The 18,045-nt window shown below is 44.7% G+C and overlaps 1 protein-coding gene across 2 annotated transcripts in view; it reads left to right on the top strand.

Annotated features, from left to right (window-relative positions):
- The window catches only part of NDEL1 (nudE neurodevelopment protein 1 like 1), a 47,573-nt gene that overhangs the window by 18,456 nt on the left and 11,072 nt on the right, over positions 1-18,045 (top strand). Inside the window, exons 2-5 of one of the 2 annotated variants that reach the window (XM_019513657.1) lie at positions 1,681-1,764; positions 3,738-3,836; positions 5,527-5,680; positions 9,877-10,025. In XM_019513657.1, the coding sequence (XP_019369202.1) occupies positions 3,751-3,836; positions 5,527-5,680; positions 9,877-10,025 (389 nt within the window). In that variant the 5' untranslated portion in view covers positions 1,681-1,764; positions 3,738-3,750. The remainder of the gene's footprint in view (positions 1-1,680; positions 1,765-3,737; positions 3,837-5,526; positions 5,681-9,876; positions 10,026-18,045) is intronic. The other variant, XM_019513666.1, reaches the window with a different exon arrangement.

The following is an 18,045-nucleotide window of genomic DNA, read 5'->3' as shown; positions in this document are numbered from 1 at the left end:
GTAGCTCCAGAGGTCCAACATTTTTCCTCTGAGTCTTTCCATACGAGGGTATTGCAGGGGATTTGTGCTAACTTATCTTCTCATTATAGATTCATAGATGTTAGGGTTGGAAGGGTCATTGAGTCTGACCCCCTGCCCTGGGTAGGAAAGAGTACTGGGGTCAGACGACCCCAGCTAGGTGCTTGTCTGGTCTTCTCTGTAACAAGCTTATCTCTGCTGTTGTGGGTACCAAGGAGGTAAGGTGGCTTGGTCAATCTGTCCCTGCTTATATCTCATTAGGGCTAGGTACAGACGGTCAAGAAGCCTGAGGCTGAATAGATTCAGTCTTTGCAGGTTAGTTTAAGCTGCACAGATTAAATTGAAACAGAAGTGAACAGATGTTTACCATTGATTCAGGAAATGGAGCCATATGCCTGCAGTGGCTCAGGCCAGAAACAGGGGGGTGGGGGGCAGGCAGTAGAGCACGGCTCTCTGGCTGTGTGTTCTTTCTCTCCTGTTGCCCCCAAGGTCTCTGGGATTTGCAGTCCAGAATTACAGCAGCAGGACTTGGCAGGATTGTTCATCACTTCCTCTTCCTGCTTCCAGGTGCCTCTGGGATTTGTAGGCCACAGTTGCAGCCACCAGTAACTTTGAGCAGGGGAAGGGGTGTTTAACTCCCCTCCCCTGGCTCCTGGCTTTGACTGGGGGGCAGCCCCCCCCCATAGACTGGGCTGCATCCCCAGCCAGGCTTGCCCCCTACCCCTTTGTCAGCCAACCCTCACTTCTCCAGCTAGGGAGCAGAGGGGTGGAGCCAACCCTGCTCTCTGGATCAGACAGCCCAGCCCAGGGCTGCAAAGCATGCTGGGATGCTGGGGGACAGTGATCTAATTTGAACCAGGAAGGGGTCTGGGACAGAAGTTTCATAAACCAGTTTGACCTAAATCAGTTAAGTCTGATACTACGTACAACCAGGTTTATCTTAAACCAGTTTCAGCCATTTTGAAACTGGTTTATGTTCACTGCGCTTCTGTTTGGTTACAGGTTTAAACCAGTTTCTGATCACGTGAACCAGTTTGTGTAACTTCTGTCCCTAGTCTAGGTCAGCGGTTCTCAACCTTTTGCACCTTATGTCCCACCTACGTAAGGTCAAAAAGTCCTGGTCTCACTGGTCGTGGCGGGACGGGAGAGGGGTACACCAGGATTTTTTGACCTTACGTAGGTGGAACGTAGGGTGCAGAAGGTTATATTAAGGTGCAAACTGCTTATATTACAAATTACTAGACCTTTTTATAAAGGAAAGACATCCTTTCTCCCATGCCCCTCTGGATCTCTACAGTCAGCAGAGATGCCTCAGGTGTTTGTTTCCAAAGGTGTAGCTCGCTTGCGCAGACAGAAAGAAGGCTCTGAATGGATGTACATCTGAGACGCATCTTAGCTGCCTGTAGAAAATGATGTAAGCCCTTCTCTAAAGGCAAACTGGAATGTCCTGACATACAGCCTTCCCCTTGTTTATCTTTTAATATTGCAGCTTCAAAGTAGTTAGTGTCTAAACTTGTGCATCCTGTATTTTGGGGGAAATGTTTGTTCTTAATCTAAAACGTATTAAATGTGCCACGTGATAGTGATGGACTCCCTAGAGGGACAGGGCATGACTTGTTTGTCATGTATTGTGTTCTGATAACAAATGTTTCACTGATATAGGCAGATTTTGAGCAGAAGGGGATTGAATACTTCAGCTGCGTTCACACGATCATCTTGAATTTGAATCGAGGGGACTACAGGCCTGTAAGTGAGGAGCCGTTATATAGGAGCTTTATGCTTTGTTCATTTATTGTAAAAAAATTATGTTGATAAAGCTGTAGCGGTTACAAATAATAGTCCTAAGCAATTTTTTTAAAGATTAAGCAAGGCATTGGAAATAGTCCTTTTCACTGATTTTCATGAACTAGAAAATAACTGTGAAAGTTTAGCTGTGAAATTCTCAGCAGTGTTTTCTGTTGCGAACTCCTGTGCTGCTGCTGCCTAGTAATAATAATGCTGGAGCTAGTCTGCTTTACACAGAGACTGTTTACACTCCTGATGCACAGCCAAGGGCAACTAGCACAATTCCCTCTTCAAAGAAAAAATAGTCAATCAGATTTGTCCCTTGAAAATTTACCCATAAAAATATGGTGCTATTGTCAAATGTGAATGAATGTGTGCTGATAGGGATTATAATGGATCTATGTGTAAATTTACCCTGTCAGACAGTGAAATGTGGAAGAGAAAAAAGAAGTTCAGGTTGTCAGTTCTTTGGGTTAGGGATTATCATTTGATTTATAACTGTGACTGTCTTTTAATCTATTATCCCAATCTATGACTGGGGCTGTTAGGAATGATCATAATATAAATTATTAATAATACTCATTTTGTAATTATAAAAAGGGGCATTTTACAGAGGTGCATTTAAGGAGTGGGTTGAGAGTAATTCTGAGGTGCTCTTAGCACCCTCTGAATGAGTTCAGCTTTCTGCTCTGAAAAGAGAACGCACTGGCTTTATTTATAAAGCATCACCCTCTACGACTTGTCAGATTTTGTTTTTATTAATTTCAGCAGAGTTGTTTTGTGCCTCTGAGCTCCTCAAAAAAGGAATTGTCCTTGTCCTTGACTACTGAGGCATTGGGGAAGGAGAAGTAGGCAGGTGGATCATTGAGTTTTTGACACGTGCCAAACCAGCACTATACCTGTGATACATAGGTGACATTTACCTCATCTGGATTGAGCACCTAGACTCTTACCCAAAACCTTGTTTAAGACTCTCCCAGTCATGCTGTTGGCCACATAAAAGATACCACCCACAAAAATTCTTGCCTCGCATATTTCCTGGACCATCACAGCTACAACCTGACTTCACCACCACTTTTAAACACTGTTCTGTGATGGTCTGCTTAATCATATGGTAACTCTTCTGCCCACTTCTCATTCACTTGAGAGGACTGAGGGAATGAAAATGTTTTGGTCACTTCCTTCTTTATAGGCAAAATTTTAGTTCAGAGCAAAACCTGGATAGGGCCTGAATTCCCTGCTTGTATAGCATAGCTGGATGGCTAAGCTCAAAGTGTCTGCCTCTTGTTACCCTAATGGGAATTTTAACTTGTATTAATGAGTGTGTTGCTAACATTAAAAAATACCTCTTTTTAACACCTATTTTAAATGGATGAAAATGTAAATTGTGAGGACTGCTAATTTTAAAAGTAATCCTCATAAGAGTAGATGGTAGCCACATCTACATGAGACGCCGACTGCGCAGTTATTTAGTACTTGTATAAACAAGTACTAAATGACCAAGGAATGGCTTCATGACGCTGACTGTGCAGTAGCTCATGACTTGCACAGTGGTGTCACATCACACTTCCTGCCACATGGGCTACTGCACAGTCAGTGTCTCGTGTAGACATGGCCGCCCTTGTTGAAATAAATCCTAATCAAGTGTGTGATGCTACTAATTCTTTTTTGAGTTGGGGTGGATTTTTTTTTGGTTTCTGTATATTTGGATCACAAACTGCTATACCCCTGTCTTGTGAACTGGAATAGCAAGTATGTTGCTTTCTTTTGCAGATGCAGTCATCCTCTCTATTGTTAGTATTTCATGAAAGCTGAATTCATATACATTTCTCAGAAAGGCAGAAACTCAGGGAAAGCCACAATAATGAACCCCAGAATTTAGCAGCAGTCCCAGAGTAGCATCTTATTTGTCTCTTTGTGTTTGCATTTTGCAGGTTTAAATTGATCATGGACAGTGAAGGAATCCCAACTTTTTCAAGTCCAAAGGAGGAAACTGCTTATTGGAAAGAGCTTTCCTTTAAATACAAACAAAGGTATTGTTTTGCTTTAACAACAATTCTTATTACTGGGTTAAATGAACAGAACACAGCTGAGACTCTCTCCAAGGGTTATACTTTGATGCCTCAGATATCAACATGAATTTCTGCATTTTCAACTTTGAAATGGGTAGATCAGTGAATGAAAATCCAGCTGCTTGGACCTGACAGTGTCATGCCTGGCATTACCACCCTGTGAACCCTAAGCTGTGGTTTGTAGCCTGTTTCAGTAGGAACTTCTGTTATTATTTATCATCTCTGTATTGTCTAAGTGTTGCCTCAAATAACAAGAGGATATTTTATCATTTGAATGCTGCCACTCTCCTATGCTTTTATCTTACCAATTCCTTTATGCTCCTTGAAGTAGTTACTGGTATGAAGCTTAACTTTGGAGTCTCCCTCTCTCTCCTTTAAGAATTCTAGGGGTTTTTTTTTTAATTGGACTCCAGCTTGCCTGAATTCTGTTGGAGACTCGTACTGATCCAGGTCTATGGATTTCTTTTAATGACCATTGAAGCTAATAAAAATTCTGAGGAATTCTGTTTGCTTTTCAGTGGAGCATTTTCCTCCTGTTCTGTGTTTCTCTTGTGTGTGCTGGGGATACAGCAAGCAAAACTTACTCCAGTCATGAGAGGCACATCAGAGTCTAGAAGACATTTTGCTGTCTATGAACAAAACTGGCATATTTCAGAGGGAGAATCTGAAAGGACCTGACATCTCCTGAGCCATTCTTTGGTGTCGGAAAATTGGCACCTTGTAGAGTCAGTGACAGCTTTGCTTTCTATACCTTTCATAGTTTAATTTCCTGTGTAGTTTTTACTGCTTGCTAAGAGCTGAGCTCTTAAATTCAGGGCAGATGCGGACTTAGTACACGGAGTATGCTGAGTGGCTACTTTTAGCAATTTAATACCCTGCAGTGGTATAAGGTAAGTATGTGCTGGCTTCCTGCCTAAGTGCTTAATAATCTCAATGTTTCAGAAAAAAAATTGAGGTTTGAATGTAAATTTGAAATGTTCCAGTGATGTAGATGTATACTTATGTACTGCTAAACTGCTTTTCAGTCAACACCAGATTAAATTCAACTTTGTACTTACTCAGTGGCTAATAGCAGGACTGTGAAACTGTTTAATAAATACTAGCTGTGAAATGTAATGAGGAATACAGGGAGTGTTGGACTCTAAGGTAGTGGTTCTCAGCCTTTTTAGATTCAAGGCACCCCTCAGAAAATGCTAGTTTTTACTTTTCACTCATGTTTTGACTACAGAAAAGAGCAAAACTGTTGCAAAGAACTCAAAAAGACCTCAGTGGGTCAGAAGGTTTTAACACTATGGATTTCTATTTGAAATCTCTGGGTTTATCTTGTGAAGGATCTTAAGGCACCCCAGGATGCCATGGTACTCCGATTGGGAATCACTACTCTAAGGCACCCTTTTAATAAACTTAGTTCATGGAATTGGATTTAATACAGTTGCTTGTTTAATGCATAGTAATGATGTTTCAATTGCCAAGCTTAACGTAACTCCTACCTTTCAAAGTTTTTTCTTCCTTTTTAAACGGTCACTGTTTAAATGAGTCCGGCCACATGAAGAAATGTTTGTTTGGGCCTGCTATCTCTAGAGAATAACAGATAGTTTTGTTATTCCTTGATGAACTAGATCCATGACTGATATAAATCCTCTCCTTACAGTTTCCAAGAGGCCCGGGAAGAGCTGGCTGAATTCCAGGAGGGAAGCAGAGAATTGGAAGCAGAATTGGAGGCCCAGCTAGTGCAGGCTGAACAGAGGAATAGAGACTTGCAGGCAGATAACCAAAGACTGAAATACGAAGTAGAAACATTAAAGGTATGGAATGACTTGTTCTTGTGGACATGTTTTAGATGCTCATGTATAGCCCTGTGTTAGATTGTCTTGCCTGCACAAGTATTGGTAATTTTTTCCACATCTGGAGAGTAGAGAGAGAAGAGTAATCAATTTGAAATCCAGTCTTAAATATAGCATTTATTTTCATTCAAGGCCAAGTACTTACCAGCTACTTCATAGGTTGAGGAAATTCCTGGAGGAATTTGCTCTGTTTCTTGGTCATGTAATAAGAGGTAGAGTATTCAGGATTCCTTGATTCTGAGTTTGGTGTTTAGTTTCTCTTGCATAAGGATTCTCTGAGACCTGCAATGGCTGGCTTTGTAAGGCCTTTTTATAATCAGGGTAAAAAAAGCATACAGGTAAAAACAACCCCCTGAACTAGGGTAACATTATCCCATTCAGTGAAGAAAGATCTGTGAAAGAATCAGGGTAAAACTTAACCAGTGTACATTGTACAGTATAGGTTTCATCTGTCCACAAGCATGGTGGGTATCAGTTGCTAAAACAGATTGTTGACCTGGTCCCTACCACCTGGTGGCCTGGCTTCTTGTGTGAGGTACCATGGGACAGTTGCACATCTGTCCATTTCTGATCCTAGTGCAGTTTACATCAGTTTTTGAAAATGGTATACAGGTTTCCCTCAATTTATGTGGGTTCTGTATATGCAAATTTGCTCTTGTGCTATGGCCCTTTTTATACCCCAAATTAATTATGTGTGAGGTAAATTCACTCTTATGCGATCGGCTCCAGGGCTCCTCTTGCTCGCTCACCCCAGCCCCTGGGCTGCGCCGTGCCGTGGTGCAGGCAGGTGGTGTTGGCTGCTCCCGGGGCCACTGCAGCAGGGGCTGGGGTGAGTGGGGAGAAGCAGAGGCCCAGGGTGCAGCGAAGTAAGTCTGTAGGGGAGGGGGGAGGGGTGTGGTGCAGCCTGTCAGCTGCTCCCAGGGCAGCAGCAGGGAGCAAAGCAGAGGAAACTGTGAGTAGGTGTGGGGCATGGGACGAGGGGAGGATGACTCTTGCTGCTACCCTGGGAGGGCTGTGGGCTGGGGGGCTGCACTGGGTTCTTCCTGGGGATGCATGCCCCCGGATCTGCATGCGGGAGGAGAGCAGGCTGCTGCTGCAGGCTGGGGTGGTGGTGGCCCTGGGCTCTTCCTGGCACTTGGTGGTGGCCTTGCAGGGGCAGGGCCTATGGCAGATTTTGGGGTGGTAGCAGCCCCCCCCCATTGCCGTGGCCCGCCCTGAGTGCTGGAAAGAGCCCAGTGCCACCGCTGGCCCCAGCCTGCAGCAGCAGCCGGCTCTCCTATCGCACACAGACCTTGGGGCTCGTGCCCCCTGGGAAGAGGCCGGTGCAGCCCCCCCAGCCTGCAGCCCTCCCAGGGTGCGCATAGCAGGAAGAGCTGCTGCCACCCCCTCTTCCCGTGCCTCACACCCACTCACAGTTTCCTCTGCTTTGCTCCCTCCTGCAGCCCCGGGAGTGGCTGAAGGGCTGCGCTGCACACCTCCCTCCCTCACTGCTTAGTTGCCACCTTCCTCCCTCCCTCCCTCACCGCCATGGGAATGTATCCTTATTTCTCACATTGTTAACTGGCTTCCCTTTATGCGAATTCAGTTTATGCACAGTTTTCCGGGAATGCATGTACCGCATAAATTGAGGGAAACCTGTAAATTGCACTGGAATACGAGTTAGTGGCCCCTAACAGACATTAAAGTTGCAGTGGGATCTGATGTGGGATCCTGATAGTTGTGCTTCCTGCCATGCCACAGATGCATGGCAGGAAGCATGACTGTGGGACTGAGCGTCAGATCCCACTGCACCATATTGCTGGTCGGGGGGAGCACAATCCAGATCTCTTCCTCACTGGCAAATGGCAAGCTTAACTCCCTGCACTCATGTGACTGGGAGTCCTGGTCAGCTGATTGGGCCTCACACTGTAAGGCAAAATACCCAGAAAATATCAGGATACCCTATAATGTGCTGATAAAATCAGGGAAGACGGGCAGTGCCAGTGCCCTGCGACTACAGAGCACTAGTTAGTTTATATGTTTAGAAGATCCTAGAAGGACCATGATACACTTAGCAGGAAGAAGGGAAGCCTCTGAACCCTCTCTAACTTCTCCACATCCTTTTAAAAATGTGGAGCCTAAACTGCGCAAAATAGTCTACATGAGGCCTATCCAGTGCCAAATGGAAACTCCTGTGTCTTGCACTTAATGCTTCTATTGATAATCCTAAAACTGCATTTGTTTTTTGTGCATCTACATCACACTGTAGGCTTATGTCTAGCCTGTGATCTACCAAGACTCCCTGATCTCTTTCTGTAGTGCAGCCATCCAGCTAGGTGTCACCCATTTTGTATTTGTGTTTTTGGTTCTTCTTCCCAACCTCGCATTTGTCAGCATTGAACTTCATCCTGTTAGCTCCAGCCCAGCTTTCCAGTGTATCAGGATCCTTCTGAATTGTGGTCCCATTCTCCAGTGTGTTTGCTGTCCTTCTCAGTTGTATGTCTTTTACAAATTTGTTAAGTAAGCGCTCTATTCTGGCATACAAATCCTTGTATGATTGAACAGCAGTGGGCCCAGGACAGACTTCCTGTGGGACTTCTGCCTCCTGCCATTCTGACATGAATCCATTTATAAATACCCTTTGCTGTAGTTATTGAGCCAGTTGTCTATCCACCTTGTAGCAGTTATGTCTAGCACACATTTCTTCAGTTACTTTGAGAGAGTCACGTAGGACCTTGTCAAAAGCCTTGCTGAAGTCCAGATACACCATATCTACAGAATTCCCTTCAACCACCTAAGGAGTTACTTTATCAAAGGAGGAGATCAAATCTGTTTGACACTATTTATCTTAGAAAATCTGTGCTGGCTGCTTGTGATCAGCCTCTCCTCCTCCAGATGCTTCCAAATGGACTTTCTTAGGATATGCTTCAGTAACTTCCTGGGTATTGAAAAGAAGCTAATGGATCTGTAGTTTCTTTTTTGCCTTTTTAATAAAGGGGCACTATGTTGGCCCTTTTTCCTATCCTCTGTTACCTGGCCTATCTCCCATGACTTTATGAAGATTATTGCCAAGGGCTCCAACATTTCCTTTGCCAGTTCTTTCAGCACCCTGGGATGAAGTTTCTCAGGCCCTGCTGACTTGAATTCATTCAGACTCATCAAAAGCTCTCTAACTGTCTCTCTTGTTATCTTCTCCCTCAGCTTGTCCCCTTCCTTATCCAAATAATCCTTGTCTGTTGTCTGGTTGAAGCTTACATTTTTTTGTGAAGACAGGCAAATTAGCTGTTGAGTAGCTCCACCTTCCTTGCATCTTCTGGCAAGAGTTCTCCCAGGCTAGTTAACAGTGGACCCCCAGCTTCTTTTTCTTTCTTTTCTGACCAGCATACTTACAGGAATGCTTCTTGTTGTCTTTATCCTCCCTCACTGGGTGCAGCTCATTCTTTATCTTTACCTTCCTGATTTTTGTCTCTGCAGGTTCTTGCTGTTTTCTGGTATGCTTCCTTGGTGACCTGCCCTTTTTTCCATTGCCTGTATGCTGTCTTAGGATCTCGAATTCTGTCATATCAAGACTCCTTCCTCCCAAGTTTCCCATCATCTTCACATCCTCTATCAGTCCTTCCCTATTGGGCAGGACAAGATCCAAGATAGATGTCTTCTCAACTTTCTGGAACAAGTTTAGTCAACAGTTAATTTTCTGTAGTTTTTCAGGAAAAGGTCTTAAGCTACAAGGTAGTTTGATTTGTCCTATGTAGTTGGGAGGCTTAGTAACAACTACCAGTGTCTCTCATTTTTGCTAACAGGCCAGATTTTGAGCCAGTTCCAGTCACAGCCTGATGGTACAGTCAGACTTTCATCTGGCCACTTGGATTTAAAGGCCTAAAGGGACCTGTCATCGCCAGCTCTTCAGAACAGTTGATATGCTCCTTAAAGAACAGCCAGGCGTTTGCTGACTGTATTTGTGCTTTTTGCAACATTGGCTTTTTCTATTTTATGGTGTCCAGTTCTAATGTCTAGGAAATATTCTTACTAATATTTATGTTCCTTCTTGCTACTGCTAGCAGTCTCAAGTGAGATGATTGGCGCTAGTGAGTTACCTTATTTGTCCTGTTTGACTACTGACTTGACTTTAGAAAGGTGCATTTTAATGATATTAATATAGTTTCCCCTCTTATTTTCAGGAGAAACTTGAACACCAGTATGCACAAAGTTACAAGCAAGTGTCATTATTGGAAGATGACCTGAGTCAAACACGAGCCATTAAGGACCAACTGCACAAATACGTAAGGGAACTGGAACAGGCCAATGATGACCTAGAGCGTGCAAAGAGGTGAATTCCTGGAAACCTGTTATCTCACTTTGACTGTTGCTAAGTCTGATCACTTATATACTATAAACAATAGCAGATCTAGATTGGTTAGGTAGTCTTAAGGAAAGACGCTTGATGTCAGATGTCTGTTGCAGTTAACCTCAGTAAATTATTATGCCTATAATACAGCAATAAGTATAAGAGGAGTCTAAAGTGATTCATATATTTACTGTAAAAACAAATGAGAAACAAAAGCAGTAATTTCCAGTTGACTTTATGGTCTTCCAGAAGAAAAGGATGGAGCATAAAAATAATCCGTGAAACAAGCCCTGTCAGCTTACCAAGTTTTACATTTAATAGCCAAGTGATTCTTATGGCATCCATGTGATCCTTCTACAACAGTGTTTCTCAACGTTTTTCACTCAAAGCACTCCTCCAAAACTTGTCAGAATTTAGCAGCACTGCATTGAATAATTAATATGAATATTATAATAGAAATATTAATTAATATGTTGTTATTATATTCATCCCTTCAGATTGCTGACAGGGAGTTCTCCCCTAGTTCTGCCTAGCTCTGTGCATGTTTGCTACCAGCCCAATCATGGAGTCTATAAACTTCCTGTCACCAGTGGGGATTGGGAGCCACTGGGCCAGGTTCTGATTTGAGTTACCCCAGGGTGATCCCCCTTGAGCTCCAGCCCTGATGCCGTAATGGATAGTCTGGGGACATCCAGCCAGCAGGGATGAAGTGCTTAGCTGTACACACAGCACATGGAAAGTGCTGATGGGGTGGAAGGGACAGGGTATGCAAAAGGATGCATGAGGCCAGGGAGGGTGGAGGGGGGCCAGCCAAGTGGGTGGTGTGGTGCAGTCATTCCCACCACTGGGTACAGGGTGAAATTACATCACACACCTTGGTTTTCAGGAGGCACATCAGAGAGGAAATGAGAAGCGGCTGCAGCAGAAAGGTGCACTTGCCTGTATTATGTTATAAAGGTAGGTGTGCCACTTCTGCTGCAGCTGTTCCTGGTTTGGCTCCACTGTGTCTCCTGGAAACTGAGGCACATGATACACTTTCATCCCGTGGCAGTAACAGCTTGGAAACTGATGCTGCTGCCACCAGATAGAACCGTACCGTGCACCTCAGGTTTCAGGAGGTGCATTGGAGCCAAACTGGGAAGAGATGCAGCAGAAGCAGTGCGCCTGCTTGCATCATGTTATGCGGGCAGGCATGCCTTTCTGCTGCAGCTGCTTCTCAGTTCAGCTCCAACGTGCTTCCTGAAAACCAGGGTGCCTGGCAGATTCACCACATGCTAGCAGTGGCACAGCACCCCTGGTTGGTTCTTATAGGACCCTGGGAAACTGCAGCACCCTGGTTGAAAGCCATTACTCTAGGACAAAGCTTCTTTGAAGTACAAAGCAGGTACTTCACACAGTTTCATGTAAATAAAACAAGCCCTATCATGTGCTTTTTTCCTTGCATGCTACTCTGGTTGACTGCAGGGAATGAACATGTCCTGGATAAGAAGCACACAAAGCTACCAACGTGCTCTAGATATGCCCTGTTTGAAAAGTAGCAAACAGATCATGCTTGTGTTTAAATGAAAAGGAATTTTGTCACTGACTTCTATGGCAGCAGAAACAAGTGTCTGGTAGAATAGCCTGACTCTTCTTCGTCAAAAGACTTAACCTATGGTTAATTTTTGAAACCTATGAACCATCCTTTTGAAATCAGTAGAACACCTTGCATGCTTAATGATAGTTATATCTGAAGTGAGAGGGAAGGCATTTAGAGTGCAAATGACTCTTGTCTTGTGCCAAAGGCAATTTATTGTGCCGAAGAGCAATTTCAAATGACTGTTGTGGCAGTGGTGGCAGTGAGGAGGCTTTTCTTCTTTGTTGCCATTGCACCTACAAAGTGCGACCTGATGGAACTGTTCTGTATAATGAATGGCCTGATAAATCAGAGTTGTCTGTGCTCAGAAATTGTCATCCACAGTCTGCTGTGACAAGTGTGCTACCTACTTTGCCTTTTTGTCTTGGGTACAGGATACTTTATCAAGGCCTTTACTTTTATCAACAAGGGCTTGATATCACCATTGCTTACTGTACACCTCAAATATTTGGTGTCCTAACATTTTGCTGGATTCACTAAAGTCACTGTAGCACTGCTCTGATCCACTGAAGATGTTCCTTCTGGGTCCTGATGAACACTGCCACATCATACAGTCATACAATCATACAGAAGTAGGGCTGGAAGGGACCTCCAGAGGTCATCTAGTCCAACCCTTGCCTGAAGCAAGATCATCCCTATCCAAACCATCCCATACAATCCATAATTTAAACTTTTACATAAGACTACTATCAACACTGACACAACACAAACCTAACTCCCTAACCTGCCACAGGTACAGCAAGCAGGGGAACCACAGCAGCCAATGTCCTGCTTCTATGAAATGTTAATATATGCTCAAGAGGCCCAGGTAGAGGCCCATGCCCCTTGCTGGAAATGAAGACAAAAAGCCCCACAGTCCAAACCCCCATAGGGTAACATTTTTTCCTGACCCTAAATATGGTGATAGGTCTGACCCTGAGTTGAGTGGCAAAAACCTTTAGCCAGGAACCTCTGGCTTTGGTCCCAGCAGGAGCATTGGCATGCCCCAGTGGTAGTCCCCAGCCTTGGCTGTAGCCAACACCCAATGTCACTGAGGGAGGCTCAAAAACACCCTGATACATGGGCATGCAGGCAACCAACAAAGCCCAGAAACATGGGAAATACTCATAGTAGAGAACAGGCATATCTATGCCTAGATCAGGGGCTGTCCAACCTTTTCTTGAGCACCTCCAGTGGTGGAGAGTCCATCAGTCGCTCCCCTTTGCCAAGGCAGTCTATTCCACTGCCTCATGATTCTAACAGCAAAGAAGATATTTAGTCCAAACTTACTTTGTTGCAACTTCAAGCCATTGGTCTGTGTTCTCTTCTCTACAGCAAGAGAGAAAAAGTGATTTCCCTCATTTTTATGGCAGCCTTTCAAGAATTTGAACACTGCTATCACATCCCTTTTTAAGTACATTTATGCAAGCTGAACATGCCTAGCTGTCTTCATATGACTTGCTTTCCAAACCCTTTTATCATATTTGTTGCCTGTCTCTTGACCCTCTCTAACTTCTCCATGTCCTTTTTAAAATGTGGAGCCCAGAACTGCACACAATACTCCACATGAGGCCTAACTGGTGCTGAGTAGAGAGGCACTATTACCTCTCATGCCTTGCACCTGATGCTTCTGTTGATGCACCTCAAAACCTCATTCACTTTCTGTGCGGTTGCATCACAGTGCAGTCATGTTGAGTCTGTGATCTGTCAAGACTCCCAAGTCCTTCTCCATAGTGCTGCTATACAGTAAGGTGTGTCACCCATTTTATATTTGTGTTTTTGATTATTCCTCCTGAAGTGTAGGTCCTTGTATTTTTCTGCATTAAACTTCATCCTATTAGCTTTAGCCCAGTTTTCCAATCTGTCGAGATCCTTCTGAATTGCTCTCACATCCTTCTCAGTTTTGAATTGCTCCCACAGTCCTTCTCAGTTTCATGTCATCTGCAAACTTGCTTAAGGAGCTTTCTATGCCAGCATCCAAATTGTTAATAAACATGTTGAACAGCACTGGGCCCATGATAGATTGCTGTGTGACTCTACTTGAAACCTTCTGCCATTCAGATATGGACCCATTAATAATTTCTCTTTGCTGGTGGCTTCTGAGGCAGTTATCTGTCCGCCTTGTAGTAGTTTTGTCTAGTCTACATTTCTCCAGTTTGTTTATGAGGTAGTCATGCGGGACTTTGTCCAAAGTCTTGTTGAAGTCCAGATAACTATGTCCTCAACATTCCCTTCATCCACCCAAGCAGTTAATTTGTCAAAGAAGGAGATTGTGTTGGGACTGTTTCTAAGTGGTCTTCCAGTACTGTGCCCCTTAGAAGCCACTAGCCTTCCTGGGTGCCTTTATCCTTCAATCTGTCCTCCCATGACACCATGCCTATTAACTCCTTGAGTCGAATGAAATTGGCTTTTTTGAAATCTAGTGTCCTAATTTTCCTAACCTCATGCTTTCCCTGTCTAAATATCTGGAATTATATCGTATTGTGATCACTTCCTTCCAAGTTCCCCATCACCCTCGCATCCTCCACCAATTCTTCCCTGGGCAAGATCCAGATCGGTAATCCTCTACTTAGTGGAACAGAAATTTGTCCTCTACACAAGTTAGGAACTGGCTTTACATTTTATGTTTGGCTGCGTTGTTTTTCCAGCATACGTCTGGAGAATTGAAGTGTCCCATCAGTACCATCCCATAGCTTTTGAATAGATTTGTCTCCTGCTTGAAGAGTGCATCATCCACCTCCTCTTCTTGATCAGATGGCCTATAATAAATCCCCACCATTATTTTGCCACATCTTTCACCTTTTATCTTCACCCAAATGCATTCTGCATTGCTGTATTCCTGAACCAGGCAACCAGTGTATGTGTTTTTGACATAAAGGCAACACTGCCACTTTTTCTCCTAACCCCGTCCTTCAGAAACAGTGTAACCTTTGATGTTGACATTCCAGTCATAAGAGCTGTCCTACCAGTTCTTGGTGATGCTTGTCAGATCATAGTTTTTTTCACAGGCTGCAGCTTTCCACTCATCTTATTTTTATTTCTCATACTTTTTGTTTTTACATATGTGCGTTGGGCGTATTTTGCATTTTGACGTATTTGCTTCCCTTTAGCGCCACTTGTTGCAGTGCTGTAGCTTTCTGGCCCTTTCCCAGAGTTAAGCTGCTGCTTTGAGTCTTTTTGAGTCGTCTGGATTGTGTGCTTTGTTACTAGAAGGTTTAGTTCATCCCTCACCTGCAGAACCTAGTTCAAAGCTCTCTTTATTGGCTGGCCAGTTGATGCTCTGCAGAAAGGAGTCACCCACCACCACCACTTTTCTCTTCTTCCTTGGTGCAGTGGTCCTGGAGACCTCACCTGCGGGGCCTTGCACTTCCTGCTGGCTAGGCTGTTTTCTGACTCATGCCTTCAGATGTTGTCCTTTCCTCTGCCTTTTCCTCAGCAGTTCCACTGCAGGGTGCTTGAAAGTGGTTGCTGACTTCAGTCTGCTGCTCTTCACCTCTGGGACCCTCCTTTGAGTAAATTGTGTGCTGCTACTGTTCCTCATTGCCCCTTCGCCTTTCCATTACCAGCCACTCATAACTCTTGTCCAACTAATCTTCCTGGTCCTTGATGCAGTGCAGCATGGATGCCCTTCCTTCTGATCTTTGAATCTTCTCCAGGGCAGGTACCAGCTTAGACTTGGTGCGGGCAAAGTGCGCCTAACCCTCTGGGAGGAACATGAACATGGCACATTCCATGCAGGTTGCAACAGATGACCATTTATGCCTCCTTTGCTCCCTGGAGAACACCTATGCTCTAAGGCAGGGGCAGGCAAAATGCAGCCCGAGGGCAAGAAGTGGCCTGCCAGGCCATTCTGTCCGGCCCGCGAGGCCCCTAAATATTTTAGAAAATTAATATTTATCTGCCCCTGGCTGCCTGTCCTGTGGCCCTCAATGGCTTGCCAAAACTCAGTAAGTGGCCCTCTGCCCGAAATAATTGCCCACCCCTGCTCTAAGGGGAAGACAGACAGACAGATGAGACGAGACTCTATATACCAAACACCACGCCAGGACCCTTACCCACGGGCACACATGTTCTTGTTCTCTCTCTCTCTCTCTCTCTCTGTTTCCTTTCTCTGTCTCTCTTACCACCTCCCCCCACCACCCCTGTTAGCTGCCCTCTGTTTGCTGCTCACGTAGGTCTCTCGGGAGTGCCTTTTTATAAGGCTGACTAGTTTAGCGCCACCTGACTATTACCTAAACCAGCCCCATACAGAGCAAGCCCTGCTACTTAGTCACTCCAGAGGGGGAAGAAAAGAAAAAAAGAGAGAGAGAGGGGGGAAAAAAAATAGACCACAAACACACACTAGGCATGAGGCAAACCCTTCTAGCACAGTGCTTCCCAAACTTTTCCTCAGCATGACCCCATTTATGGCCCCATTTCCAGCATGATGGTCCCTCACTCCCAACCCACAGCCCCTCACCCCTGCAACCCCATTTGGGGTTGTGACCCACAGTTTGGGAACTGCTGCTCTAGCCGCAGTCAGGCCCCCTAAGTCACTAGCACAGAGAAAAGCCTCTTCAAGGCAATCCCACACCTGAGCTACTTATCTCACATCAACTGCTCTTTGCTTACTGCTCAGCTTACACAGGATATTCTGCAGGTTGTTCCCAACATGGCCATTGTACTTTATCCATTAGCTGCTGCAATGTGGTGGGGTGCCATGGAGACTGAAGGGGAGGGCTCTACATTGATGCAGTCCCCAAGGTGTTGTGAATACTAGTAGTTCTCAGGTCTTCTCAGCAAAGGAAGTTTGCTAGTATCCTTTTATTAAATCCAAGGTTCATTTGTATATGTTTATACACACACATACATGCACATGTTTGCCTTTTCCCCAGTTGTTGCAACAGTTCATTAGTTGAGGCCATAGGGTAGACATCAGTCTTCAACACCACATTCAGTTTATTAAAATGAATGCAAAACCAAATTGTGTTGGTTGCCAAACTAGAAAAAACAATTGAGCTGCATCATTCACTTGATGACCCCTCAGTCACCCCCATGTCTCTAGCATACTCTGTACTTCTTTACTGTTTTCTGGAGTCACTAGGGTATATGGGAGAATTGCTTGTGGACAGGAACACCCTGTTGTCAGGTCCATCTTACAGTTAACCAGGGAAGTCCTCCTTAAGTTTTAAGCACGTGTGGAAACTCCATCTATAGGGCTTTGGCAAACTGTGGACAAGTTTCCTCTTAGAGCAACCTCACTGACAGGAATTCACTTGCTTTTTCCCCCCACATTTCCTGTATTTGCTGATAAAACAGTTGAGATATTCAGCACTTCTCAGGCTTGCCAGGAGATTTACATAATATATATGGGACCCTTGCTGTCTCCCTACCAGATATGCTTCATAATCCGTACCCCCAGTTTGCCTCATGATCTCATTTAGCAAAGAATTTACTTTCCAAGGAGGGGAGCAACAGCAGGACCTGATCAGCAGGTTGATAGACCTGCAGTTGTGCATTCTTGTAATACTGCTCTTGGGTCTGCTGTGCAGTCCTGAAGTTCTCCTGTGCAAGTGTTTCCACTAGATCCAGTAGTTCCTGCTGCCTGAGAGTAAACTGGATGACATTCTGTGATTTTTGTGCCCTATGCCTGCCAGGACTCATGAAGATGGGTATAATATATCTTGGAACAAATGAAGGGATACTGGCAGATTTAATGCAGGGATACTTGCAAAATTCCCATGCTCAGGGGTCTGGAAAACTATTACAAAAGTTCTGGGAATCCTGAGAACTATACAAAAGTTCAAATGGAGAGAACCCTGTGGAGGATGGGGAACCGTGTGGATAGCAAACAGTAGATACAGTAGGAGCACATCCTATTTCTCAGGTTGAGGCATTTCTCCCATGGGCACAATTTCCCGTCAGCCTCACTGCCCAATAAGCCTGGGTCTGTGGAATATTCTCTGGGGTCACCCAGTTCACATTGTATCCCAACTCTGCCCTGCCTCTTATTAGGCCACCCTCTGCAACACCCCACTACTAAGGGCTTCTCTGATTCTTTGGCATTTTTGGCGTGGTATAGACTGGTGTCCAAACACCTCTAGGTCAAAGGGAAATATCACCTCTAGTTGATCCTTAGGATAATGCTGAGTACTTAGATGCTGCCTACTTTTTGCTGCCAGGCATAACAACTAGGTCAGTGAGCCTCAGTCCCAGCCCACCACTCCTAGGTTGGAGAGGTGGCTAATCATTGCTGCTGTCAGCTCTGCACTCTGGCCCCCAACCAACACCTGTGCCTCAGTGGTCAGATAGGTGTAGATTCAGATCATATATATACACTCCACAATTGATAGCTAAGCAGGGTCTAAGAGCTGCCCAGGAGCAAGTGTTTGTCCAGAGCCTGAATCT

Source organism: Gavialis gangeticus, unplaced genomic scaffold, assembly GCF_001723915.1.
Source record: "Gavialis gangeticus isolate Ggan-Ray unplaced genomic scaffold, GavGan_comp1, whole genome shotgun sequence".
Taxonomy (NCBI): domain Eukaryota; kingdom Metazoa; phylum Chordata; order Crocodylia; family Gavialidae; genus Gavialis; species Gavialis gangeticus.
Note: the sequence above shows the minus strand (reverse complement) of the source record. Positions and strands in the feature narration are given on the sequence as shown.